General features: G+C 43.4%; 1 protein-coding gene across 4 annotated transcripts in view; it reads left to right on the top strand.

Annotated features, from left to right (window-relative positions):
• The window catches only part of PCNX2 (pecanex 2), a 299,669-nt gene that overhangs the window by 211,221 nt on the left and 61,436 nt on the right, over positions 1-27,012 (top strand). For all 4 annotated transcript variants that reach the window (XM_019418990.2, XM_019418991.2, XM_019418992.2 and 1 more), the window contains exons 23-24: positions 1,724-1,853; positions 25,442-25,500. In XM_019418990.2, the coding sequence (XP_019274535.2) occupies positions 1,724-1,853; positions 25,442-25,500 (189 nt within the window). The remainder of the gene's footprint in view (positions 1-1,723; positions 1,854-25,441; positions 25,501-27,012) is intronic.

Here is a 27,012-nt window from a genome sequence, read left to right as displayed (position 1 = left end):
GCTTTTCTTCAAACCCCACCCCCCCACCCCCCAGCGCCCTCTGTCGCCTAAGGGTGTAGACTTAACCCCTTCTGCACTCCTGTCTTCCTTACCTCAGAGAAATCTCCCCGTGATTCTGCCTTCTCACATTTTTTCAGGACCTCTACACCAGGACCTCCGCCATGCAGTTCCCTTTTCTTCCTGTGACAAGGGGCATGGTTAATTTGGTGTGTTTTGTGACCGAGGTGTTTAGTTATTTTCAGCTCTCCAGTGAAGAGGAAGCTGATGGGTGTTAATGCCTATCACGGTAGCTCCATTGTTCAGTAGCTCTCCAACAGAACCTAGGTCAGCATAAAAGGAATTGCATTTAATTTGAAGCACAATAGAGACCTTTTGGATACCAAAACAACTCAGCACCGGAATGGATTATTAATGGGGGATATGTCATTTCACTCCCAGAGATGTTGGGAAGTAAATAGCGAGTTGAAAAAAATAAAACGAAGACACACTCCTTCCTGAAGGAAAACTCTGATGCTTAAGTCTATGAAAATGCATGGGGAAGTGTCTGTGACAGAGCGAGGCCATCCTTGTCTGGATTTGTCAGTGGGCGGTAAGGTCCCCTACGGCCCCCGCTCCCCCATCACACGGCTGATGGCACATGAAGGCATTTAGACGCCTGGGTCACTTCTACGTTCTGGCTGGCGATGACATAGCGACTTTCTGTCTGTGCTAGGCGTTTCTTTCTTACTTTGTGCCAGAACCTTTTGAACACAGGTTGAAGAAATAAGACCTTCATTTGTGTAGCGGTGAGAAAACCCCCTTCCAGGTGGGGAGATCAGCCCTGTAGTGGGATGCTCCAAGCCCCCAGCCACAGGGACAAGGGACAAGGAACAGTGTGCCTATGTAAGGCACCACGCTGGCTTCTGCCACCCCCACCACGGGTCCTCTCTGTTGCCCTGCACCGCAGGGACATGTGATTGGCAGCTGGGAGCAGCCTTCCAATGATGGGGAGAGACTGGGAGGGACCAGCCCTTGTGGCACCTTCCTCAGATTTCTAGGGATCAGTGAATTGGTCTTACTCCAAAAAAGACAGCAGTACTAATTTTCATATTAAACAATTATACTTCTGATCACCCAGGATGTGTAAAAGTTGAGTCCCTCCAGTAAATGAGAAATCCATACAGGGTGCAAAATGCTGTGACTTCATGGGCACACAGTTTTAGCTACAAACCAGATGTGACTTGAATTGAGCCATTGGTATTCACTATATCATAAAGAATATGTATATTTTTTTGGATAGTGGGGGAAGATTCCTGGAGAAACAGAGATGCTACCTTCTCTAACAACGCTATTTATTTCTTTTAAAAAGTGGAATTTAATTTTAATTATTTACGAAGCCCCTTAATACCTTAGCAAATGTAGCACAGTGTGTTTCGTGCAGCTAATGATATCCTGGTAAAAAGAAAGTGTTCTCTTCAAACCTTCGATATTAAATCACAGTGAGACCGCTGGGGGTTTTACGAGAATCATTTGGTTTTCATGCTGGTGAAATCAGACCTAGCGGGATACTATTGAAAGTTTTATATCTCCAACTATGTACATAAGAGAGATCCAGTATATGGCCTCCTTCCTTTCCTTGGCGAGAAAACGGCTTTAGTATAAACGAGTCGAAATCTGAAATAATATTTAGACATAGAACACTGAAAAACTTTTTTTTTCTTTTGCCTTAACTCAGAACGCTCAGATTCTGCCATGCTTCTCTTCCAGACGATGGCCACCTCAATCTTTTCTACCCCTCTGAGTCCATTCCTCGGGAGTGTCATTTTCATCACCTCGTACGTTAGGCCAGTGAGATTCTGGGAGAAAAACTACAAGTAAGACCCTGAAGCCGATGCTAACTTGCTTTGCTAGAATGTTGCTTCGGGCCACTCCCGGGCCTTCCTCCTTGTCAGGGCTCAGTCCTCACGCTTCGCAGGCTGGGGGCTGCACGGGTCCCCCGGGGGCTCCCTGAATTCATCACTCAGCACGGGGGCCTTCCGGGCTCTGGACCAAACATGCCCGACGGCAGATTTGCAGCCGGGCGCTAGTCCAGGCTCCACGAGTTCTGAAGGCAAAATGGGTTCTCACGGCCGGGTATTTAGCAATTGCCCCTCGGGAAGGTTGTTGGGGGCGCTGACGTCATCCCCTTTGCCTGGCAGAGGTGGTCCCTGGCTGGCACGTGTGAGTATCCTTCATACGCCCGTCCTGTGCAAGTGTGCACGTGTCACAGCTCAACATTAAGGAGAACAGCAATTTTCTGAGCGCCGTTAAACTCGTAGAAGATGATTTATGTACTTTTTCTTGACTCCTTGGACAGGCCGGTCGTAAATTTCCTCCAGCTGAACAATGATGGAGTGGGGCGGCGGAGTTATTTCTTAAGTGAAAGGGAGTGCTTTTCAAGGGCTCCTGAGGATTTGGGGGCGGGGTCGGGGGGAGTCGGGGGTGGGGGGGAAGGAACCTAGAACGGGTGGCAGAGGAGAAAGCTGGCAAGCCAGCCCATCCCTGCCCTCAGCTGAGGCAGAGGAGGCCGACTTCCATTTCAGAATGCCTTCCCCTAACTTAGAGCAGCACCTTCGCTGATCCCTACAAACCCCAGTCCACCCTCCATAGTATGTCTCCATTTTGCACGACTCTGGCATTTTACACTGTGCTCTTTGTACCTTAGACAAGACACCAGTGACTTAGGAGGTCCGTGGTTTCTCTTTCTCCCCTTAGACAGTTTCCGCGACTGTAAAATGCACCCCCTTGTGGGACAGGCAGTAGGGTCTGGTGAATAAAACTCAGCCTGGGGCACCGGCCTGCCTGGGCACACACCTCACCTCCACCACTTAACGCTGGCCCCCTCCGGTCTCTCTCTCCTCTTCTGTCAAATGGGGGCAAAATGATAGGATCTACTTCACAGACTTGCCGTGAGGAGAAAATGAGTTAATACACATAAAGCATCTAGAACAGGGCCCGGTGGAAAGCAAGTCCCGTGTGAGCCTGCGTTGCTGGGATTCCTCTCTGACGGCTCCGCGTGGACGTCCTTGTCCCCGCCTGGCCCACGCTAACAGGTGTTTACTGTGACTGAGTACAGCACATCCAGGAAGCTCATGTTTGGGGTGCCCTGGGGGAAAGCTAATCGGACCCGAGCCCTCCATGTGGGGCCACGGAGAGGTAGGGAGACCCCTTGGGTGCCCGGCAGGCTCCTCGTAGTCTAAGAGAGTTGGGCTGTTCTCAGTACAACAAATACCTGTGTGAAATTTTGCACATAAGCAAGAGTCCTCTTTCGTGTGTGTTTCAGGAGAGATCGTGCCTATTGACAGAACCAGAGGGTAGAAGAAAACGGCCATCACTGGCTTGTTACTTTAAGTCTTTTTTTTTTTAATTTTTTAAATGTTTCTTTATTTCTGAGAGAGAGACAGACACAGAACACGAGCATGGGAGGGGAGAGAGAGGGGGAGACACAGAATTTGAAGCAGGTTCCAGGCTCTGGGTTGTCAGCACAGAGCCGGACGCGGGGCTCAAACCCATGAACCGCAAGATCAATGCCCTGAGACCAAGTCGGACACTCAACTGACTGAGCCACCCAGGTGCCCCACTTTAAGTGTCTTTAGGGGAAAACAATTCGGGGTATCTTTTTAGAGCTCTGGAAACCACATTTCTGGAAAGCGCAGACACCTGTAAACAAGAGGGCTGGCAATGTCTGTGCTGTTAACCGCGCAGGAGAGTGCAAGATGCTTTCAACTTGATCGTCGGTACAAAAGATCCCTTTTTGTCTCCTATGCTCAGATCAGTTAGGAGCCAGTCTTTCCGGCGTGGAATCTGATGTGAGCAAGACGCATCCTGGTTGAGCTGGGAAGGGTTTTAAGCTCCCTCGGTAGGGAATGGAGAGTCTTTGTGGGAGTGGTTTTATTGCAGGGAAATGTCCTAACAACTGTGCAGAGCAAGGCTTGTGTTTTCTCACCTGCAGGATTCAGTATGGTACTCGAATTGTCTGCCTATGTGGGTTACTTAACTGGAGGGGCTTCAGGAGCAGGGTTAACATGTCCTTACTCACTGTCACAAATAATGGATTCTGCTGTGATCCATTCTGTTAGCACTGTTACGGGGGATGGGTCTATCTTTGGTCGGCCTGGTCTTTGGGTGGGGAGGGGTCGTCAGGGTCTGCGAGGTATGTCTAAGGATATCCAGCCTTTACTAGGTCTCTTGGGAGGAGCCAAGTTGGAGACAATGTTCAGACCTGCTGGGGGGAAAAGTTCCTGATGCAAAATCCAGTCTTGTCCCCTGTGTTAAGCATCAGGCTACAGAGTCCCGGGCCCGGCTGCTTCGAAGATCAGTGATGGAATTCAGGACAGTGAGAGGTGGGTATCAGGAAAGGAAGTGCCGGGAAATCTCATCTGGATCCCTGCAAACGCTCTGGAAAGCTCATTCTGACTATCTTAAACTGTAGGTTTTCATTTCAAATGCTAATGCCTGCTTGTGTTCTTGTTCGAGAGCTTCTACACAGCTGCTTCCTTGCCTTCTTTTCAGTCTGGTACAGAGGGGCGCTTGGTGACAGGGTCATGGATTATGTTGAATTGTTCACCACATGTCCCCTCACTTTCAAAGGCTGATGACAGACACTCTCCTCTGGATATTGGGCGGGCCATGCTGCCAGTGGGCACGCATGCACGCCGCCCGCAGCCCGGGGTGTGGCGAGGACAGTCCCCTCTCCTGGCCTTCCTCTCCCTTGCCCCCCACCCTGCTGGCTTTGGTCTCTGCCAGTCTGCAGTGAGCCCAGCACTGTAATGAAACCATTCTAATACCCTAAGGAACCGGTAAGTCTATCACCAGCCACCTGGTAACTAGGGCCAGTCTGGTTTCCCCGGCCTGGGCTGTCCTGAAATCCACAGGCTTCCTGTTCCCCGACACGCTCCTCCCTGGGGGCACATGACAAATGTGCCCTCTGCCCTCCTGCCTCCCAAGCTGTCTAGGGGATTCTGCAACCATCGCACCAGGTTCCATGCTGTCTCAAAAGCCTGTGGTGGCTCACAGGTGCCAGGTGGACCAGCCAGGTCCGGCAAGAAGCCGTGCACCTGCACCGGCCCATACGTCAGCCCTGGCGGCCACGTGCGGCTAATGAGCCTTGGAAACGGGGCTAACGTGGCTGAGGAACTGAATTTTTACTTCCGTTTAATTTTAATTAATTTAAATTTCAGAGGCTACCACACTGGACGGCACAGATACAGACCCTCCCCGAGTCTGAATCTCAGTTTCGAGTTTATTTCCCAACACGTTCTGTCATACCTCACATATCGTGGACTCTTCATCGCTCGCCTTGCCGTGGGCTGCGTCCTTCGTGGACTGTCCTCCCCTCCCCCTACTTCTCCACTTCCCATCCACAAGCACCCAGATTCACAGAGGGGTATCGTGTTCCAGCTCTTGATGAGTATGCAGTAAGGTTCAGGATGGCCTTTAGGATGGAGGTATCGTAGCAGCCGTCTGTGCAAGATGCATTTGCTCTACGGCCATCAGCGAATTCTACCCAGGATTGACAGAGGCTGTATTTGTCTCCAAGTCTGGACTTGTTTGTTTTTCATCTTTGTGCCCCTACGGAGCCATGCACGTAGTAGGTGTTCTCTATTTCTTAAATGAATTGAGTCCCACACTATTGTGTGAGAGAGAAAGGAAATCTTAACCTGGGTTTTTTTATCTGCCGTTGTTAGAAAGTTCTCTGTTAAACTGATGTTCCCTTGACTAATAAGGGCTTTAAAATCTGTCTTGATGAGCTCTGCCTGGTGTCTCCACTTGAATTACAGGCAATGACAATAAATGCACTATAATAGTGCCTCGTGTGTATAAATCCCCTATGTCAGAGTATTTTAAAAGCTTTAGAAACACATTCTGATATTATGATAGATCACCCTTCTCTTTATATATAAACAATCCCTAAATAACCAATCTTTGTCATTAATGTGAAACAAATGTTTAGGCTAGAAAGTATTGACTCATGTTTTTGCTTATCTCAGCAAATATCTTGGACCTGAAGTTGACTGTTTTCAGTCCCAAAGAATGAAAGGTTGTATTAACAATGATTTTGTTTGGATATGTCAAAAGTCTTGTATAAAATGTAAAATGCCATAGCCACGAGGAGACACATATAATAGCTACCTGAAAGGCAAGTATGGCTTTCACGGTTGTTACATTTCTATCATATTCTCCAGATTGGTTTTTTTTTTTTTAATGTCTTATTTATTTATTTTTGAGAGAGAGAGCACAAGTGGGTGAGAGGGGACAGAGAGAGGGAGACAGAGAATCCAAAGCAAGCTCCAGGCTCTAAGCTGTCAGCAAAGAGCCCGACACGGGGCTGGAACTCACGAACTGTGAGATCATGACCAGAGCCAAAATTGGATGCTTAACTGACTGAGCCACCCAGGCGCCCCATACCATATTCTCCAGATTGATTTTAAAATATTAAATCATTCTGGGCATTATCCTTCTCAACAAATAAGCATTAAGCATCTATGTGAGGGCACCATGCTAGGCTTTAACTAATAGTAGTCACCATGTGATTGGTCTGCAAAAACATCAACTCTGTATTCTGTGCCCTTGGTCCCACCCTCGTTAGCAAGATGATCAGCATTACTTAATTCTCAGCCCTTCCTGAGACGGTGTTAATACATCTGAAAGTGTGAGCTTTGTAGTCAGACTTCCATTAAAACCCCAGCCCATATGTTTGGTTAGGTGTTTGACTCTGGGAAATTATTCAGTCTGTGAGCCTCAGTTAACTCATCTGTAAAATGGGTTGACTGTCTCTCTGTGCCTCCCAGAAGTCATATATACCAAATGAGACATGGTTCACTGTGGTAAATGGATAGGTTATTTCTGTGTACAGCAATTTTATCCTTAATCCTGTCCTCATTTTGTTGTCCTTCCCTGTATTTCTGTCTTCTCTCATTCACCTTTTAATTCAATCATGTCTAGATGTATTCTTTATGTCCTTGCAACCTATGGGAAATCCTTTCTGAAATGGCAGAACACAATTAGACCAACCAGTGTAAGGACACAGGTCTAGACCATGTAACATCAAATCCACAGCGTGCTGTGAGATGCCCCTTAAATACCCTTCACCCTTAATGCTGTGTTTATTGTGATGCCTTAGCCGTGTCAGAGCCTGGTTCTGTTCTTTGAGCAACATAGCTGCCTTAGTGGATAAACAGCATCTCTAAAGCATCCCTATTTTGTGGTTTATCAAATGACAGTCTGTATGACCCAGATATGTGAGCTGGTCTCCGTGGGCTCCCGGGCATCTTACTGTGTTATTTCCCAGGCCCTTCGTGAGTCTGTAATACAAGTGAGGCTGGCATGGACCCTTCGAATTACACAGTCACCTCTGTGCTACCCACAGAAGGGAGTCCTCCGGCCTCTTCCGCTCTGGGAGGAGAACCCCTTGTGCCTTCGTAGGCGGCCCTTGTGATCTTTGTCGGCCAGAGCTGTGGGCTCCTCACTGTGCCGGGTCTGTTCCTCCTGTCCTCACCTGGACACCGCGATCACCTGGGTGCACCTGCTGCTGCTGCAGCCGCCGGCATTCTCCTGCCTCCCGCATGTCCCGTCCTTCACCACCTTGAAGACGGTTCTCTCCCTGCACCGCCCTCTTTATCGAGCGGAACGGCTCTATTTTTTTTTGAAATGGTCTGTACCTCGGGCATCCTAGCCTCCCTCATCCAGATGTTTCCTGGGTTGTCTCCAACCCTCCCTTCTAGGCCGTTCCAGATGTCCTCTCCTCGGCCCTCAGTAGATGTCACTTCCTGCGAGCCAGATGTTCAGTTCTCAGTTACGCCTTCTCAAATTTGAGACCTCTCAATGTCGGGGCGCCTGGGTGGCTCATTCGGTTGTGTCTGACTCTTGGTTTTGGCTCAGGTCATGATCTCATAAAAATAAAACCTCTCAAAAATTTTTAATGTTTATTTATTTTTGAGAGAGAAAGAGAGGGAGAGAGAGAGAACTTGAGTTGGGGAGGGGCAGAGAGAGGGAGAGAGAGAATCTCAAGCAGGCTCCAGGCTCTGAGCTGTCAGCACAGAGCCTGACACTGGGCTTGAACTCACAAACTACGAGATCATGACCTGAGACGGAAATCAAGAGTCGGACGCTTAACTGAGCCACCCAGGCGCCCAAAAGCCTGTCAATGACTTTACTAAAGTATTGCCGAGCCAGGCCTTCATCATGCCGGGCGTGTGTATTTTAATGAAAATCAGAAGTTTGCATTTCCCCTACCAGCTCTTGACCCATTGGCTTTAACATTCTAGTCTGCAAAGGTCCATTTCAGTCATGCCGCCCGGCATCTCCCCAGCCCCTTCGCCTGTGCTCTCTGCAGACCTGCCTCCATCTGTGTCTTCAGTCATGATTTCTTAATGAGGATGAGCAGGACAGAGCCGCGCGCGCCTGACTTGGGTAAGGCAGTCCGAAAAAGAAGTTCCCGACATCACCCTTTATTGTTTACCGTCCCACAATGGAGAGTCTTTTTCCGGATGTTCCCTACCCACCGGGGTATTTTAAGCATGGTTTGTGAGATCCTTGGGCAAAGCACGGAGCTTCTCCAACGGCAATCTTTTTCTCAGATGCCAAGCAGAAAGCTTATTTGGCTTACGGGGTTAATGGCAAAAGGCAGCACTATGATTAAAAGTTGCAGTTCTGCAGGGGAGGGAGTTACATCTCTCAGCTTGCAATTAAGCTGTTCCACAGTTTATGTGGGTATGTTTACAAAGTGCCCGGACGAATTGAGATAAAAGTCTTGACGCTCCGTTATCAGATGTCTTAGGGCTACTAGAACTCTCATAGCCATACCTAGGCATGTGTTGGGCTCGGGTATAGTATGATGAATGGTAACGATAGAGACAGTAGAGTAGGGTGGTACTGGGGGGTAACAGTGGTATTCCTCGTTTTTGTAGTTACTGAACACCTGCTCACCTTCCCGAATGCATTCGTTCTAGCCCCTTCCTACCCGTTCTGGAAGGAGAATTTCATTGTCCTCATTTCACGGACCAGAGAAAGGAGACCCAGAGAGTTAAAGAACTTGCCCCAGGTCACAGAGCAAGTCAGTGGCTGAGCCAAGACATTAAACCAGGCCTGGTCGCGTGCCAGGCCCTGAGCACTTTCCGTTATGTTCCAAAGCCTCTCAAATGCCTCCCACGTTTAAAAAAAAAAATAAAAATTTAGTGAATGCCAGTTAAAACGTTTGCCGGCGACGGGAGAGAGGTGCTGTCACAAGAGCCATGTTCTGTGGAGGAGGAAGGAAGGGCAGTGGTAGTCCAGGCACCGAGGCCGCTTTACTGTGCGTGTCCTGCTCCAGAAATGGCTTCTTTCGGTCCTGGAGCCACAGCATGGCGTTTCTCAGCAGGGCCACCTCCTTCACGGCCCTGGCCGTGTGCTGTCGCCCGGCTGGCTCTCGGCAGCTCCAGAGCCTGACCAGGGAGGCATGGGGGTCCCTCTCAGACTGAGAAATCTGTGCTCACCAACAATGTTGGTGGGGGCGGGGCGGTGGGTGCACTGGGGTCAGAGCAGAAATGGGGCTTCGATGACCTTTGTGGGCAATGAGCGGCCACCTGCAGTCCTGAATAAAACCTCAGACCCAGAAAGGGAGTCAGACTAATTAATTCAGATGCAGTTTGCTGTGAAAGGATCAAAAAGTGCCCTCCCTTTTCCTCGGAGCTAGTGGTAGGTCTTTGGGGATCTTTCTCCACAGAAGGGACGACACAAGGTTGTCGGGGTGCATATAGAAATGTGAGAATTTTGAGTAGTTTATTTTTTTATTTTTTTTTTTATTTTTTTTTTTATTTATTTTTGGGACAGAGAGAGACAGAGCATGAACGGGGGAGGGGCAGAGAGAGAGGGAGACACAGAATCGGAAACAGGCTCCAGGCTCCGAGCCATCAGCCCGGAGCCCGACGCGGGGCTCGAACTCACGGACCGCGAGATCGTGACCTGGCTGAAGTCGGACGCTTAACCGACTGCGCCACCCAGGCGCCCCTAGAGTAGTTTAAAAATGCTTAGGGGTCACTTGGAGATGGATGGATAAAAGAGACGTGCTTAGGGATTAACACGGCTCAGCCACCACAGAGACTGTGGGTGCCGGGACTTACAGATACAGCCAGGTTAAGAATATGGACCAAGTCCCAAGCTTTCCAAAAGGAATAGAAGCAAGGAGATACCAGCAAGAGCCATTCTTAATTATGGATGGATGAAATGAAGGGGTCAAGGCAGACTGAGAAGCCAAAAGGAGTTCAAGAGTTTAGTGTCAGTAGAACTCAGGCAAATGGCTGGGAACTGAGAACCCACAGGAGGCAGTGCCTGCCTCAGATTTCGTTTCCCTCTGGTAAAACTCAGCTCTGCATATGATGTTTCTCTGGACTTTAGGCCTCAGGTAAGAAACAGATAAGCAAGGAGACTGTGGCAAAGGGCCCAGGCGGTAGAGAGGTAAGGCGTGACACCCAGAGTCCTAGAGATCTGTTGTTTCTGCCTGGCCTAAGTGAGTTCTGGGGCTCCGGGGCAGGGAGACATGCAGGGAAGGCTGACCCCTCTCTCCCCCCAGCCTTGGTGGTGTGGGACATAAGCCTAATGCCGCTGGCAGCCTTCTTGTCCCCACAAAGCGAGACGGGCCTGAGAATTCAGCAAATGCAAGAAGAATGCAGGGCCGAGGGACTCCGAGAATGTTCCCGATGACAACCCTAGCCCCTGAGTCCAGCTGGGCCCGATCGAGTGTTCAGTGATGTGAGCCAGTGAATTCCATATTTTGCTTAAGCCATTTCCAGTTAGGTTTTCTGTCACTGGAAATCAAAAGTCTCCTCATAAAAGCAAGGGATGGCTTTTATCAAAGGAATCCTTCCCCTCTACCTTTTATTTTGGGGCTGTGTGACAGCATGAAGGTGAGGCCTTTATGGCCATAATTCTGTGGTTCTAACTCGCCTAGAAACCAGAGAAGGTACCAGGCATCCCTTATTGTGCCTCCAGGATGGGGCGGCAGACCAGGAGTCTTGGCTTTCTCTGGCTTCGTGGCTGACATGCCCTGTGTTTTAGGCCAGGTCTCCCACGTCCCTTCTCTGCCTCAGATTTTCTCCACTGGAATTTCTGGTCTGTGTCTGAGTGCTGTTATGTCTGAGAAACTAAATGATGAACTTGGCCCCATCCCGCTGTTTTGCTGACGGATGAGAAAGCTCTCACACACATACCCAGGGGTAAGGGTTGACACTTCAGGTGTGGTGATGAGCTATTATGCAAATATATTCCAGAAGGATGACGCTTTTGAGGAACTCCAGGGCGGCGAATTTCTCAAATAGCCCTGGTTCGAACTTATTATTCATTATGCCGTGGTGCATAATTTTACTCCGGGTCCTGTTACATTTTGCTGAGCAGTTAAAGAATTTGAGAAGTGCAGAGGAGTGCAGGGTAGTGAAGTTGACCACGTGCCTGCAGGAAGGCGTCCAACATGCCCACCTGCTTCCCGGCCGTCTGGGGCTGCTGACTCTACACTTCAAGGTCACCCAGGAGCGAGGCTTTGTGACTGAGTCAGGTTGATGGATGGTTGCAGGGGGGTGTAAGTCTATTACAGCATGAGGGCAGAGCCCTTTTCTCTGCACCGCAGCAAGTGAGGGCAGGGGGGTCCTGTCTCAGCTCTTAGGGAAGTGTTGGAGACTGGACTGATTTCTTCCAAACAAAGGAAGGCAGGAAATATCCAGCTCTTAAATCCACATTAAATTGCAAACTCTTTTACCACCTTGGATCAAATATACGTAGCGCAGGAGATTTATAGTGCATATATCCAAGGCATCTGCACAGAGCAGGCCCACCCTCCAACGCCAAGAGCCCTGAGCACGTTGGAAGGTCTGTCCTGTGATCGGCCAGTGCTCGAAGTGGATGTCATTGGCTGTGGCCAGTGTGTTCTCATTCCTCCTGTGACTGATGGACTCAGCTGCGGGCAGGCCGGTTTGGGTCCCGGAGAATGTGTGCATTTGAGGCTCTAGGTGAAAACTCATTCATTGGCATTCTAGTGATCCGGTGGGGCACCTTTAATCTTATTACTCTGAGCATATTTCCAGGACTGACTTTAATCCTGCTTCACTGAGAGCCAAGAGACCTGGCCCAGGCTTCGCATACGGCTGCTGCTTCTTGATACACAGGGTTCCAACTGATTAATGAACTTAGTACACAACGTGGACATAGAAGCTATATTCTTTTTTTCCTGTCACTTTGGGAACATTCCACCATCATCCCCACTCGTAGGGTTTATAGTACTTTCTCATGGCTGGATTGCTGTGTTTACTTCTCTCTGTAAACAGTTCAGGAGATTGATGCTTCCCTTCAAGATTTTGAAAAATGGCCAGTAATGGAAAAATAATCACATATATGAGAATTAGAAAAAAAATCTATTATCTGATAAAAAAAATAAGGGTATTTTAATGTATTATATTCCTTTTCCATTCGTGATGCCTTCCTATATTACATGAAAGGAAGTATTTGTTTTAGAGATCATATAGTTGGACCTTATTTTCCTAGTGCCGGGGAAGGCTTTGGAGAGACGATACTTTGAAGTTTGGGGGAAGGAAGGAGAGGAAGTTCTTAATGGGTTTTAAAGAAAATTGGGTAGGAAATGAAGTTTTTAAAAAGCAGTTTTGAAGAGCAGTCCAGAATGACTTTTTCTGTGAAGTTAGCATGGGTAAAGAACAGCCACGAGGGAGGAGGTTTTCTTAGCATTGTCAAAGAACTTGTTTTGGTTTGAAAAGATTTGTGCACCCCTAGGTTTATGGCGACATTTACAATAACTAAGATATGAAAGCAACCCAAGTGTCCATTGGTAGATGAATGGATAAAGAAGATGTGGCCTGTGTGTGTGTGTACATAAGTACAATGGAATATTACTTGACCATAAAAAAGAATGATGTCTTGCCATTTACAACAACATGGATGGACCCAGAGGGTATTATGCTAAGTGAGATAAGTCATTCAGGGAAAGACAAGTATCATGTGCGTTCTCTTATATGTGGACTCTAAGAAACAAAAGAGAGGAACAAGCAAAAAAAAAAAATTATCTCGTAAATACAGAGAACAAACTGGTGGTCGCCAGAGAAGAGGCGGAGTGGGGGGCATGGGTGAAATAGGTGAAGGAGATTAAAAGGTACAAATTTCCAGTTATAAAATAAATAGGTTGCAAGGATATAAAGTGCAGTGTAGGGAATATAGTCAATAATATTGTAATAACGCCATAAAGTGACCATACCTCATTGTGGGGAGCATTGTACAATGTATAGCATTGTCGAATCACTGCATGGTACACCTGAAGCTAATATAACGTATGTCAACTATGCTTGAATAAATAATAATAAAAATAATTTGGGGAAAGGCTGGGGCCAAGGCGGGACAGCTGGGAGAGTTGAATGAGCTGATGATCTGTTGCCTATTGTTCCTGTGCTCCTTGAGCCAAAATTGTACACAATCTATTTTAGTATTTGAAAAATCAATTTGGAAAACATTTTCAGGGTAAACTTTACCATTCCTTTTTTCTCCATGACAGAAAAATCTATACCCAAATGTCTTGATGCAGTGATATCAGAACCATTTTCTATTTACCCATCGTCACTCGTTGTTCCCTTGGGTATCTGGCCTGTTACAAGGTAAAAGCGATTCTTTGTTTAGTTCTGCGGAGGTTGGCAGGCAGAGATGCAGCTGTGTATTTCAGTGTTCTACCCAGAGTCCTGTGCAATGTTTAATTGCCATCTTATGCCTTGAGAAAATGGGGGATCAGAAGAATTAAGCGATTCTCTCCTTTACGCCCCTCAAATAGTTTAATAAGTCTTAACCCAAGTAGGAAACAGAAATCAGGCTTATTGACTCAAATTGCAGTTTTATTCTTGCGTTTTTAAGATGGAGTTGTGAGCCACGCACAGTGTCATGGTCCAGAAGTGAATAAAACAACAAAGGAAAGGTGAGGTCCATCTCAGCGGGAAACTTGCTGGTGTGCTTTTATTAAGCGCCGCCTCCCTTGGTGACAAAATGGCACCGTGTGTCAATGGCTTCACATCCAGAGAATGTGTCTTCCCAAGATGCTGCCACTCCTGAGGCAAGTAGCCATGCAAACAGGGGACCTGAGTTAATTCATCACGGCTGTGTGTGTCCCTGAGCAAATAGCTGTCGACTCTTGCTGAGGATTACGGTGTCTTTTTTGCTGTGTGGGGAGCTTGTCTGAATCCCAAATCTGTGCATACCACTGGTCACCAATGGAAAAAAAGTACACGGGTCTTCATCCCAGGAGAAATTTCACCCACCACTCTAAAACGCTGTCCCATGGATGACGTTGGGCCTCTTGCTACCAGAAGGATACAAAAGAAGTCCAAATCTTAAATCGAGCATGTTAAACTTGGGGAAAAACCAGCACCTTCTTGCTAATTTAATCCTTATGAGTCAGTTATAATCCTCTGCATCTCAATTTATTCAAGCCTCCCTTTGGCTGACTCTTTGCCCAACTGCATGCAACCTGAATTTTTTTTTATTGCTGTTTTTATTAGTTGCATTTGCAGAATGAGAAGAAACACTTTTCACCCCCTAAATATTTATGACCTTCCAGGGAGTGAACAGTTGGACTTCATATCCTGTATTTGAAATGCTGGATAATCTTGGATTCTTCTGGCCGAAATGGGAGAAGCAGTCCTAATTGGAAATGTAAGCGAGTTAAGATCAGAAATACAATTTCACCTGAATGCGTGATTATAGTAACGAAATTCAGGCCTGCTGTCATCTATGGAGATTTTTTATTTAGACGTTTTTTTTGTTTTTGTTTTTTTAGCTAGTTACAGATTCATGTACAGTTGAGAGAAGTAATACAGAGGGATCTCCTATATATCCTTTACCCAGCGTGCAGATGCTAACATCTTGCAAAACTATCGCAAACCAGGTTATTGATGTTGATACAGTCAAGATATCGAGCTTTTCCGCCGCCACAGAGATTTCTCCTGTTGGCCTTTCTTTTATAAGTAGACACTCTTTTATAAGCACCCCTACCCCTTCTTAATTCCTGTCAACTACTAATCCATCCTCCAGCTCCATAATTTTGTCATTTCAAGAATGTTCTATGACTGGAGTCATACGGTATTTATCCTTGTGGGATCAGCTGTTTTCACTCACCATAATTCAGTGGAGATTCATTCAGGTCATTGTATGTGTCCGTAGTTTGCCCCTTTTGAATGCCGAGTGTATGGATATGCCACAGTCTCTAACAACTCACTCATCGAAGGACGTCTGTGTTGTTTTCGGTTTGGTGCCATTATGAACAAAGCTGCTATGGACATTCGTCTGCAGGTTTTTGTGTGTGAACATAAGTCTTCATTTCTCTGGGATAATTGCCCAGGAATCCAATTGCTGGGTCATATGGTAGTTTTTTAGGAAACTGCCAAAATGTTTTTTCAGAGGAGCTATACCATTTTACATCCCGACCGGCAATGTATGAGAGATCCAGTTTTCTGTAGCTTTGGCAGGTATCTTCACTATTTTTTATTTTAGCCATTCTGGTAGGTATATAGTGATATCTCATACTGGTTTTAATGTACGTTTCCCTAATGACTTAATGGTGTTGAACGTCTTTTCCTGAGCTTATTTTCCATTGGTATAACCTCATCAGGGAAATGTTTGTTCATGTCTTGTTCACATTTTCTAACTGGATTTTTTTTTTTTAATTTTGGGGTTGTGAGAGTTCTTTATATATTCTGGATATTATTACTTTGTTAGGTATGTGGTTTGAAAATATTTTCTCCCTGCATCGTGGCTTTTTATCCTCTTAACAGAGTATTTTGTAAGCAAAAGTTTTAAAAAAGCTGTTCTTATCAAGTGCACATGGACTATTCTTCAGGAAAGACCATATGCCAGGCCATAAAACAAATCTCAGTAAATGGAAAAGGATTGAAATTCTACAATATACGTTCTCCAACCACAATGGAATGAAAACCCTAAATCAACAGCAAGAGGAAACCTGGAAAAACGCCAAATATGTATCAAATAAAACACTCTTAAACAACCAATGGGTCAAAGAAGAAATCACAAGAGAAACATAAAATATATTTTGTGATGGATGAAAAAGAAAACATAACACATCAAAAATTTATGGAGTGTAGCAAAAGCAGTACTTAGAGGGAAATTCATACCTGTAAATGCTTACATTAAAAAATAAGAAAAATCTCAAATCAAGATGCTAATCTTCCACCTTAAGCAACTAGAAAAAGAAAAGCAAACTAGACCCAGAGCAAGCAGACAGCAGGAAATAATATGGAAGCAAATGAAATGGAGACTAGAAAAACAATAGAGAGAACAGATGACACCCAAAACTGGTTCTTTGTAAAGATCCACAAAATCAAATAAACCTTTACCTGGAATGACCAAGAAACAAAAGGCAGAAGACAAATTACCGTAGTCACAAATCAAAGTAATGGCACTACTACCAACCTTACATAAATGAAAAGGTTAAAGAGTGTTCTATAAAACATTGTACACAAACAGATGCGCCTAGATGAACTGTGGGAATTTGTAGAAACACACAAACTACCAAAATTGACTGAAAAAGAAATAGAACATCTGAATAGATGTCTAAGGAGAATGGATTAGTAAAAACAAAGAAACAAAACAAAAATACTCCTACCAAAGAGAAGCCTAGAACCAGTGGGGTTCAATGGTTAATTCTATAAAATGTTTTTAGAAGAATTAACATCAGTCCTTCTCAAATCTCCCAAAATATAGTGGGGGAAGGAATGGTTCCTAAATCATTCTAAGGAGCCATTGTTACTCTGACACCAAAGCCAAACAAAGTCATCACAAGAAAAGAAAACCTTAGATTAATATCCCTTATGAATAGAGATGCAAAATCCTCAAAGAGTACTAACAAACCACATTCTGCAGCCCATTAAAAGGATTATATACCATGAGTGAGATTTACCTCAGGAATGCAAGAGTGGTTCAATATATAAAAATCAATGAAATATACTTTATTAGTAGAATGAAGAAAAAACCACATAAGCATCTCAATTGATGCAGAAAAATTACTTGACAAAATACAACATCATTTTTATGATAAAAACACTCAACAACTAGGTTTAAAAGGGAAGGTCTGATAAAGGGTATTAATGAAACAAATCACATTAACATTATACTTTATGAAATACTAAAATCTTCCTAAGATAAAGAACGAGGCAAGAATGTCCCCCTCACAATTTCTATTCAACATTGGACTGGAAGTTCTAGACAGAGCAATTAGGCAAAACAAAACAAAACAAAAAAAAGCACCCAAATTGGAAAGAAGTAAAATTAGTTCTATTCACAGAGGACATGATCTTATGTACTGGAAATCCTAAAGAATTATATACACACACAAAAACTATTAGAGCTAATGGCTGAATTTAGCAAATCTGGAAGAAACAAATTAAACATACAAAAATCAGTTGTTTTTCTATACACTAGCAATGAGAAATCTGAAAGTAAAATTAAGAAAACAATTCAATTTACATTAGTATACCAGGAACAAAATACTTAGGAGTCAATTTAGTGGAAAACTAAAGTGGGAGTGGAAAACATGAACACTTGAAAACCAGAAACATCGCTGAAAGAAATTAAAGAAGACAAATAAATGGAAAGACATCCCATGTTCATCAGTTTGAAGACTCAAGAAGGCAGTAAACCTTAAATTGGCCTACAGATTGAATTAATTACTGTCAAAATTACAACTGCCCTTTTTTGTGTAAAAAGGCAGTTTATCCTAAAATTCCTATGGAATTGTTAGAGCTCATTTTATTACTTTCATTAGCGTACAAGCCCTGTGTATGTATTATTATATTTAACAAAACCTATGTATTTCCTCTTCTTTTGAATGATTATAAATGTATTTTTTAAAATTTGGTATCTATCGTTTGTACATAGAGATAAATTTCTTTTTTTTTTAAGTTTATTTATTTTGAGAGATAGAGACAGTGCAAGTGGGGGAAGGGCAGAGAGAGAGAGAGAGAGAGAGAGAGAGAGAATCCCAAGCAGGCTCCACACTGCTAGTGCAGAGCCCAACACGGGATTCAAATTCACAAAACCACGAGATCATGACCTGAGCCAAAACCAAGAGTCAGACACTTAACCGACTGAGCCACCCAGGTGCCCAGTAAATTTCATTTTTGTATCTTTATCTTGTACCCTGAAACCCAACTGAGCTCACTTACTAGGTCTAGGTTTTTGTTTTGTTTGTGTTATTTTTGTAGATTCTTTGGAATTTCTGTGTCCATAATCATGTCATCAGCAAATATGTAATGTTTAATTTCTTTCTTTCCCAACTGTATGCCTTTTATTTGCTTTTCTTGTCTCAGTGCAGTGGCTAGAACTTCCAGCACTCTATTGAATAAGAGTTATTAAAGTGGAAATCCTTGCATTGTTCCCCATCATATGGGGAGAGCATTCAGTCTTTCACCGTTGAGTACAATGTTAGCCGTAGCTCTTTAGTAGATGGTCTTTATCAAGTGAAGAAGTTCCTGTCTATTCCTATTTTCCTGAGTTTGTGTTCCCTTAATCATGAATTGGTATTGGGTTTTGTCAACTGTTTCTTCTGCATCAATTGTGATTTTCCGTCTTTAGCCTGTGAGTATGATGGTTTACATTGACTGATTCTCATATAGTAAATCTGACTTACATTCCTGGAATTGGTGTGTAATTTTATTGTTTTTGCATTCTGTCTTTTTCAGGCTTTGGTATCAGGGTAATACTAGCTTCATAAAGTAAATTGAGAACTATATCTTCCTCTTGCAATTTTTGGAGGAGATTGTATATAACACAGATATTAGGTCTTTTTTAAACATGTGTTAGAATTCTCCAGGAAAACCATCAGTGCTTGGGTAATTGTTCTTGAGGAGTTTTTAGATTACCAAATAAATTTCCTTAATAGTTAGAGAGCTATTCAAATTATCTATTTCCTAATGGGTGAGTTGAAGCAATTAGTATTTCCTGAGGAATTGGTCCATTTCATCTACGTTATAAAATTTGTGCATATAAAGTTGTTTGTAATATTTCCCACTATCCTTTTGATATATGCAGGTTTGGCAGTATATTATATCAGTAACTTGTGTTTTTTCTCTCTCTTTTTGAGGGCTGTGGTCAAGCTTCCTAGAGATTCGTTAATGTAATTGATATTTTCAAAGAACCAGCTCTTTATTCTTTGTTTTTCTCAATTATTTGTTTTCAATATCACTGTTTTTTTCCTTATGCTTTTTATGGGTTTATTTTGCTTCTTTTTCTAGATTCTTTTTTTAAAGTTTATTTATTTTGAGGGAGAGAGAGTGCAAGCAGGGGAGGGACAGAGAAAGGGAGAGAGAGAGAGAGAGAGAGATTGAGAGAGAGAATCCCAAGCAGGCTCCATGCTGTCAGTATGGAACCTGATGCAGGGCTCAATCCCACAAACTGTGAGATCATGACCTCAGCCAAATCAAGAGTCAGACACTTAACCGACTGAGCCACCCAGGCACCCCATTTCTTCTAGATTCTTGAGGTTGAAATTAGATTATTAATTTGAACTTTTCTTCTTTTGTTATGTATATATTTAGTGATATAAATGTCCCTTTCACTACTGTTTATCTATTTCCCACCAATTTTGATATGTTATGTTTTCATTTTCTTTCAGTTTAATTTGTTTTAATTTCCATTAAAACTTTACCATTGACACAGATTATTTGGAATTGTGTTGTTTAGTTTCCAAGTGTCTGAATATTTTCTTGTTACCTTTCAGTTATTGATTTCTAGCTTGAGTAATTTGGAACTCAAAATAACAGTTGGAAAATACACTTGGTATAATTTCAGTTTTAAAAAATTTGTTGAGATAGGCTTATGTCCCAGATTATGTTCTGTCTTGGTATGTGCTCACTGGGCACTTGAAAAGAATATGTATTCTATTGTTATTGGGTTGAGTGTTCAATAAATGTTGGTCAGATACTGTTGGCTCACAGTATTATTGAGTTCTATATGCTTGCTTATTTTATGTCTAGTTTTTCTATCAAATTTTAAGAGATGGGTGTGGAAGTTCCAACTCGAATTGCGGATTTGTCTTCTCTTCCATCAGTCTTTGGCAACTCCATTATTCGCTGAATGCATATTTAGGATTAATGTATTTTCTTTGTGGGATAAATGTTTTTATCATTTTGTCTCTGGTAAATTTCCTTGGTATTGAGTCTACTTTATACTTTATCTGATATTAACATAACCATTTCTGCTTTCCTTTGATTAATGTTTGCAAAATATCTTTTTCCATTCTCTTACTTTTAACTGACCTATGTCACTATATTTAAAGTATGTTTCTTGTGGACAGCATATGGCTGGGTAGTGTTTTTAAATCTCCTTTGCCAGTCTCTGTCTTGCTATATTTAGGTCATTTATGTTTAATGCAGTTGTAACTTAATTTGCCATTCAATTTTTTGGTTTCTGTTTGCTCTGTAATTTCTGTTTGTTTTCTCCCTGACTTCTTGTGTGTTTGCTCAGCACCTTTAGAATTCTATATGATTTATTTATCAAATAAGTTTTGATTGTATTAATTAGTGATTGCTCTAGGCATTATATTATATAAAATGACTTATCAAAGTCTACTAGTGTTGTCATTTTACCAGTTCAAGTGAAATGCAGAAACCTTACCTCCCTCTCATGCTCTCTTACTCTCCCTTATTTCTAACATAATGTTATATTTTCTTTACATACATTTAGAACCACAGACGGTTTTGTAATTTTTGCTTGAACCATAAAATATAATTTAGAAGACACATAATGAGAAAGGATGTCCATTGCATTTGCTCATAGTTCTGCTTACCGCGTTGTTTCCTGTCCTCTGATGTTCCAAGTTTCATTCTTTTAATGTCTTTTCTTTTTAGAGAACTTCCCTTGACTTACTATTTTTAGGGTAGATCTCCTGTTGATACATTATCTTAGTTTTCCTTCATCTGAGAATGTCTCAGATTATTCTTCCTTGTAGAAGGATATTTTCACTGGATATAGGATACCGAGTTGTCAGTTCATTTCTTTCAGCACCTGAAAAATGCTATGTCATTTCCTTCTGACCTCCATGCTTCCTAATAAGAAATCCACTGTCATTCACATTGTTTTCCCCCCATAGGTGAGTTCTTTTCACTCTCACTGCTTCCAAGACTTTGTCTTTGGTTTTAGGAGCTTGACTGTGATGTGTCTTGGTGTGAACTTCTTTGAATGTATCTGCGATTTCTCCTCTTCTTATGGGACTCAGATAACTAGGATGTTAAATCTGTTGTGATAATTCCACAGGTCTCTGAGACTTCTTGTTCTGTTTCAGTCTGTTTTCTCTCAGTTGTTCCGATTACATAATATCTATTGTTCCATCTCCCAGTTTGTTGATTCTTTTTTCTCTGTCTCTTGCATTCTGCTATTGAATCCTTCCATTGGGTTTTTTATTTTGTATATGCATTTTGTATTATTTTGTATATAATTCTATTGTATATTTTTACTTAGAAAATTTCTATTTGGTTCTTCTTTGTATCTTCTATTTCTTTGCAGACTTTCTATTTTTGTGCTGAGATTCTCTTTTTCCATTTGTTTCAAAAGTATTCTTAATTGCTCATTGAAGAATTTTATGAAGACTAATTCTAAATCTTTGTCAGATAATTCTTTCATTTCTGTTATCTCAGTGTTGGCATCTATGAATTGTCTTTTTTGACTCTTTTTGAGATCTTCCTGTTATTATGACAAGTAATTTTCTATTGAAATCTGAGCATTCTAGGTATTATGTTATTTGATTCGGGATATTATTTAAATCTTCTGTCTCAGCTGGCTTTCTCTGACACCATTCTTTCAGGAGAAAGGGAGCAAAGCTTTGTCACTTCTGGGTGGAGTTACAAGGCAAAGCCCAGGCCCATCAAAGGTGGCTGTATTGACAAGACCCCCTACCTTTAATTTGGGATCTCCAACAGCTACTCCCTAAGGGCCTAGGAACCAGAACTAAACCAGACCTCCCAGCTGGTAGCAAAGTTGGAAGCCACCTGAATGTCTGTCCTCAGTCAGAGCCCACTCTGCCAGCTGTACAACCCTGTGTCCTCGGGAAATTTCTTTCATGCCAAGTCATTCTGAAGCACGTAGTGACAGACAGGCAGACAGAAGAGCAGTGGCTGGCTTTGAGAGAGCTAATATGATTGTCAGTGGCAGCAAAAATGAAAGATGCAAAACAGACCCGAATGAACCTTGTATATCTATCCAACTTGAAAGGTGACAGTGTCCTTCTATTTAAGCTCTGGCTACCTTCACATTGTCTAGATTTCTGTAAAGCCTTCCTGTCCCACGAACAGAACTACAGTCCATCCATAACTCCATTCTGGGTTTGCTGTGTGAACAGACACCCGTCAAACTTCTTCCAGCCGGTCACACTTCCCCATCAAAAAACAGGAACAGTTCTCCCATAAATAGTCTGTGTGTGCTGACAAATGGGAATTTGAAGCAATATAATTAAATTGCTGTTAAATTATTTAAGTGCCTCGGGTGAAACCGTATAGGAGAGAAGGTGCTTGACTCAGGGAGACACATCAGGAGGTGAGAAAGCAAAATTTGAAGGGAGGAAACTAGCTTTGTTATCTGCATTCCGTATTAACAGAAGGGAAGAGGCTTCAGAGTAAGTCACCCTATCTGGAAAGGCCTGTTACTAGACTCTTGGCCTGTGGCCCTTAGGACGATGTTGCCTAGCAATGAACAGGGACTCGCCAGGCAGTTGCTAGAAAGAGTATGTGCAGATGCACACATAACATGTACCAGCATACTGTACTCCCCTTGAGATTGGGGCGTGAGATACAAGCCCCCGTTTTCTCTTTAAGCAACAGAATTGATGTTTATGCAATTGGACAGTTAAGGCAGAAATCCAATTACTGAGCTAATTAGCACCTTTGAGTGGTAAGCACCAAATGTGCAGGAGGAAAGCACTAGAGAAAAGCTCAAATTACCCACTATGGCTGACAGTTCACCTTCTGAGAGAGTCTGGTGGAGAGTCAGAGGCCCTGGGGTCCACAGGCAGCTTAGCGTAGTTATTGCAGATCGGAATTTAGCACTCTGCGTTCTACAGCCTTTTGAAAAGATAGCTTTCCAGTTAACATAGTTTTAGAAGGTGTTTTAATTCCCTAAGGAGTTTGGTAAATGACTTTCTTTTGGCTCAGTCCCACTTTAAAAATTGTTTATTCTGCTGCTGAAAATTCCATTTGTCCTAGGTCTTCAGGTGAAATTAAAATTCCATTTAGGGACTAACTCTGCCGACATGGGATTTGGGCCTTCATTAGAGAGATTTTGGTTGTTTGCTTTATTTTTTCGCCACCCTGGGCTCTTTTACTTTCAGTGCTGATCTAAGGGTATTTGGAAGGAAAACCAAAGCAGTAATAGAACAGGGTGGTGGGGTTAACAGCCTTTTTGAGATGCAGCAGAATATTTTTTCTCCCCAACCCATGTGTAGAATCTGTCCCACAAAGCTCAAGCAGGATCTTGCCTAGATGGTTCTCGAATATCTGAGACATATGAGGAAAAGTTTTTCTTAGTTCCGTCTAAGTATTTTGTATCTGTTCTGATTCCCAAGAGACACGTTCACAGCAGAAGTCTGTATTCTGAGGTTTCTTCTTAAGCACGATTACTTAACAAGTGTTTGTCCTGTATTAAACCATACTCGGGATGTCAGCGATCATGTTTAAATATAATCTAGTGGCTCCTTTCTTAGCAGGAGTCATGAGAGGAAAAAATAACTTTAAAAACAGCATTAGTTTGGACTCTTCATTCATTCGTGCCAGTGGTAAGCAAACGTGTGTCCTCGTGCTACTTAGGGTCTGGCCATAAGAGGCCACTATTATCAAATAATCACACAAAGAAATATATGATGTGGTAGAGCCAGCCCACCTGGGTTCACATCCAGGTTCTATCGCATATTAGCTCTGTGACCTTGGGCACTGAGTCTCGGGTTCCTCCTCAGAGGGAACGGATATAATCACAGTACCTACCTATGAGGGTAGTCGTAAGCATATGAGTTACTGCATGTAAAGTACTTACACGAGGAAGCGTTACGGAAATGTTAGCTGTCATCATTGTTAGTGACATTAACCATGACAGGTGCCCCGAAGGAGAGGTATGATGTGTGAAGGAGCATATGACACACGAGTCTCACCTAGAGCAGGGGTCGAGAAGACTTGTCACAGAGCAATACTTGGGCCGGACTTGCAGCACCAGAGGAGTCTGGGAGGAAAGTGGGCGGGTCAGAAAAGACTCCCGGGTGGAGGACACAACAGCTGCAGAGGATGAAAGGGAGGGCAGGGTGACAGGAATAGGAAGTCAGCGCATGCTGAAGACGTAGAAAAACGTTAGCATGGTTGCAACAGAGAAAGCAAAGGGCAGAGCGACAGCACAAGCAGGGGCCAGCCACGCTAAAGATCAGTTTTTTCACCCATGTTAGCAGAACCCTCGTTATGTTCAAACTTGTCCGTAAGCCTATGTTCAGTGATATATTTCTAGTGAAAGCCCTTTCTTAATGGCTCAGGTTTAACCATATGGAATTGTCATTTTTGTACATCATGAACAGTTAAATATCCAAGTTCACGTGGCTGATGTCAATCTCTTGTTTCATCTTTCAAAGGATGATGAGACCACCAGTAAATACCTAGAATAAAAAGACAAAGCAGGTCAGACACAGTCTCTCTGAGCACGGCAGACTGGGCTTTTAGAGTCAGAAGTGGGTTGGTACCATCCGCACAGGAGTTACATGGGGACAGTTGTTGATCGGTGAAAAGTCTGCAGTGAGTCCATCCCTCACTGGCTGGCTTTCAGGAGCAAGGGGTCACATGGGTTGGCTGGCTTACAAAAGCTGTGAACGGAGGAGCTGTCATAACGGAAGAGATTTAAATCTGGTTCTGATGGCCATTAGTTGCCATAGCTACCGGCAATATGTCTTCTTCCAAGCTTGTAAGAGCTGAGTTTATTCTTGTGGTTGGACCTGAGAAAGGCCCATAAGAATGCGCCCAGCTCTTGCAAGCAGGTGGTGGAGACACTGACTACCTCCCACAATTTTCTGGGACCAACTTGAAAAGAAAGATGCCTGTGTGTTCGCTTTCAAATTCAGAAAGCGAGTGACATTCCATTGGCAGTCCAAGGGCTTGCTTCTGTTTTATGGATCTGGTGCTCAACACTGAGAAGGCGCAAGGCCAGTCTCCCAGTCCTGAGATGTAATCGTCTCTCCCCTCCGCGTGTTTCTTGTACTTTTCCCTTCTTTATCACGAGAGCCCGCTCCCTCCCTGCAGCACTGTCACATTCAAGCAATCACCCTAACAGGTGAGTTCCGTGACCCCTACATTCCCCACCACAGCCAGTTCTGTAGACCGACTCCCATTTGTAGTGACCTCACCATGACTTTTGGCCCTTCTGTGGTCCCTTCTAGCACACGGCGTGTGGATAACTCCAACACGAGACTGGTGGTCCAAATTGAAAAGGATCCAGGTAAGAAGATACCTTCTTTCTCTCTTTTTAAACGATGTATTTATTCTGTTATATAGATGGATTCCTTCAGTCCAAACAGGGGGGATGACTCCTCATTCTTTGTAATCATTGTGGAGGTAAGGTAGGTCTTGGTAAATATGCTGCCTGGAAAGATAAAACTATACAAGTAGACAGACCAAGCATCCTGATTTGGTTTGGAAATGCTCCTCTCCATCATTTAGAACCGATTGGGTACCTGTCTGGTATTGAGTGACTCTGTCAATTAAGACACTTTAGTTCATGTGTGACAAAAGTCAAATACAGACTCTAAACCATGTTATTGGTCTTGTAGCCAAAAATTCTCAGGAAAACCGTCAGCATTGTGATATCCTCCAAGGCAAACCATTCCAGGACCTAAGATTCCGAAGTTTTCAGAAACTTTGTTCAACACGAAGCTACGGAAGGATTTACCTGCTAGGAAATTGTGTTGCTTTTTCCTTTCTGTAATCTATTTCTTTTTGAACCATTCTACCTTTCTCCTCACCTCAGAACTCTCTCCCCTCTGCCAAACATTTTGTCTAGGAAGAATTGTATGATGCCATGATCTATATTTGAACTGCATGTACACGATTCATTTGAAATTGTAATTTGAAATTTGAAAATACCTGGAGAGAGAAGTTTATGTTTTGTTGACCTAAAGTTCAGCTTGTCAGTACAGCTTGGTGGGGGCGGGTGGGCTACAAATATGTCTGATGCGCATCTGTGGGACTCTATGACCTGGCAGGGCCATTGCTATTAGGCCTATGGTTGGTTTCACAAGTGCATCATGCCTCTAGCTATTCACAATGGCTGTCTCATTTTAATCAAATTATGCAGATGTGTGGTCAAGGTGTTCTAAAAAGATCTCCACTTTAGTGGTTTAAATTGTTTTGTTTTATTTCAATATCAAACAGTTTGAACAATTAAGCAAAAGTTAATTCTCTCATTCAGGCCTTTCCTTTAAAAGTGGCAGAGACTCGAAAAAAATCTCTAATTAGTGTCTCGGGTTGCATGCTGATGCATCACTGAAAATGAATAGACTCTCAGGTCAGGCAGGCTTAATCTGCATAGAAGATTAAGCATACTGATACCTCATTAGATTACATGACATGACTCAGCCCACAGAATAGTTTATTCCTCTCCATTAATCATAATTAGGTTATAAGTGCACTAATTTCAATTCGGCCTTTAACAGTCATGAATGCCCAGCAAGGATAGTCATAATTTGATGGTGTTACCTTATAGATTTCTTACAGGTGGATCAGCTCTTCCTTGTAGGGGTACACCTGGGGCCAATCTTCATCTTCCTGTGCCCCCAATCACATTTCCTTTCCCCCGGGTATGGAGCTGGGAGCTCTGTTCAGCTCTGCAGTCTGTATCTTGAACTTCTCTAACTCCGCCTCCACTCCAGTAGACGATCTAGAAGGGAGCCTTAAGTTTTGCTTTTAGGCATTTCCTCTGTGGGGCAACTCTGCTTTCCTGACTTTCCAGAGC

This window comes from Panthera pardus, unplaced genomic scaffold (assembly GCF_024362965.1).
Source record: "Panthera pardus isolate Hobbes unplaced genomic scaffold, ASM2436296v1 HiC_scaffold_22, whole genome shotgun sequence".
Classification (NCBI taxonomy): domain Eukaryota; kingdom Metazoa; phylum Chordata; class Mammalia; order Carnivora; family Felidae; genus Panthera; species Panthera pardus.
The sequence above is the reverse complement of the archived record's forward strand: the minus strand, read 5'-3'. Positions and strand labels throughout refer to the sequence as shown.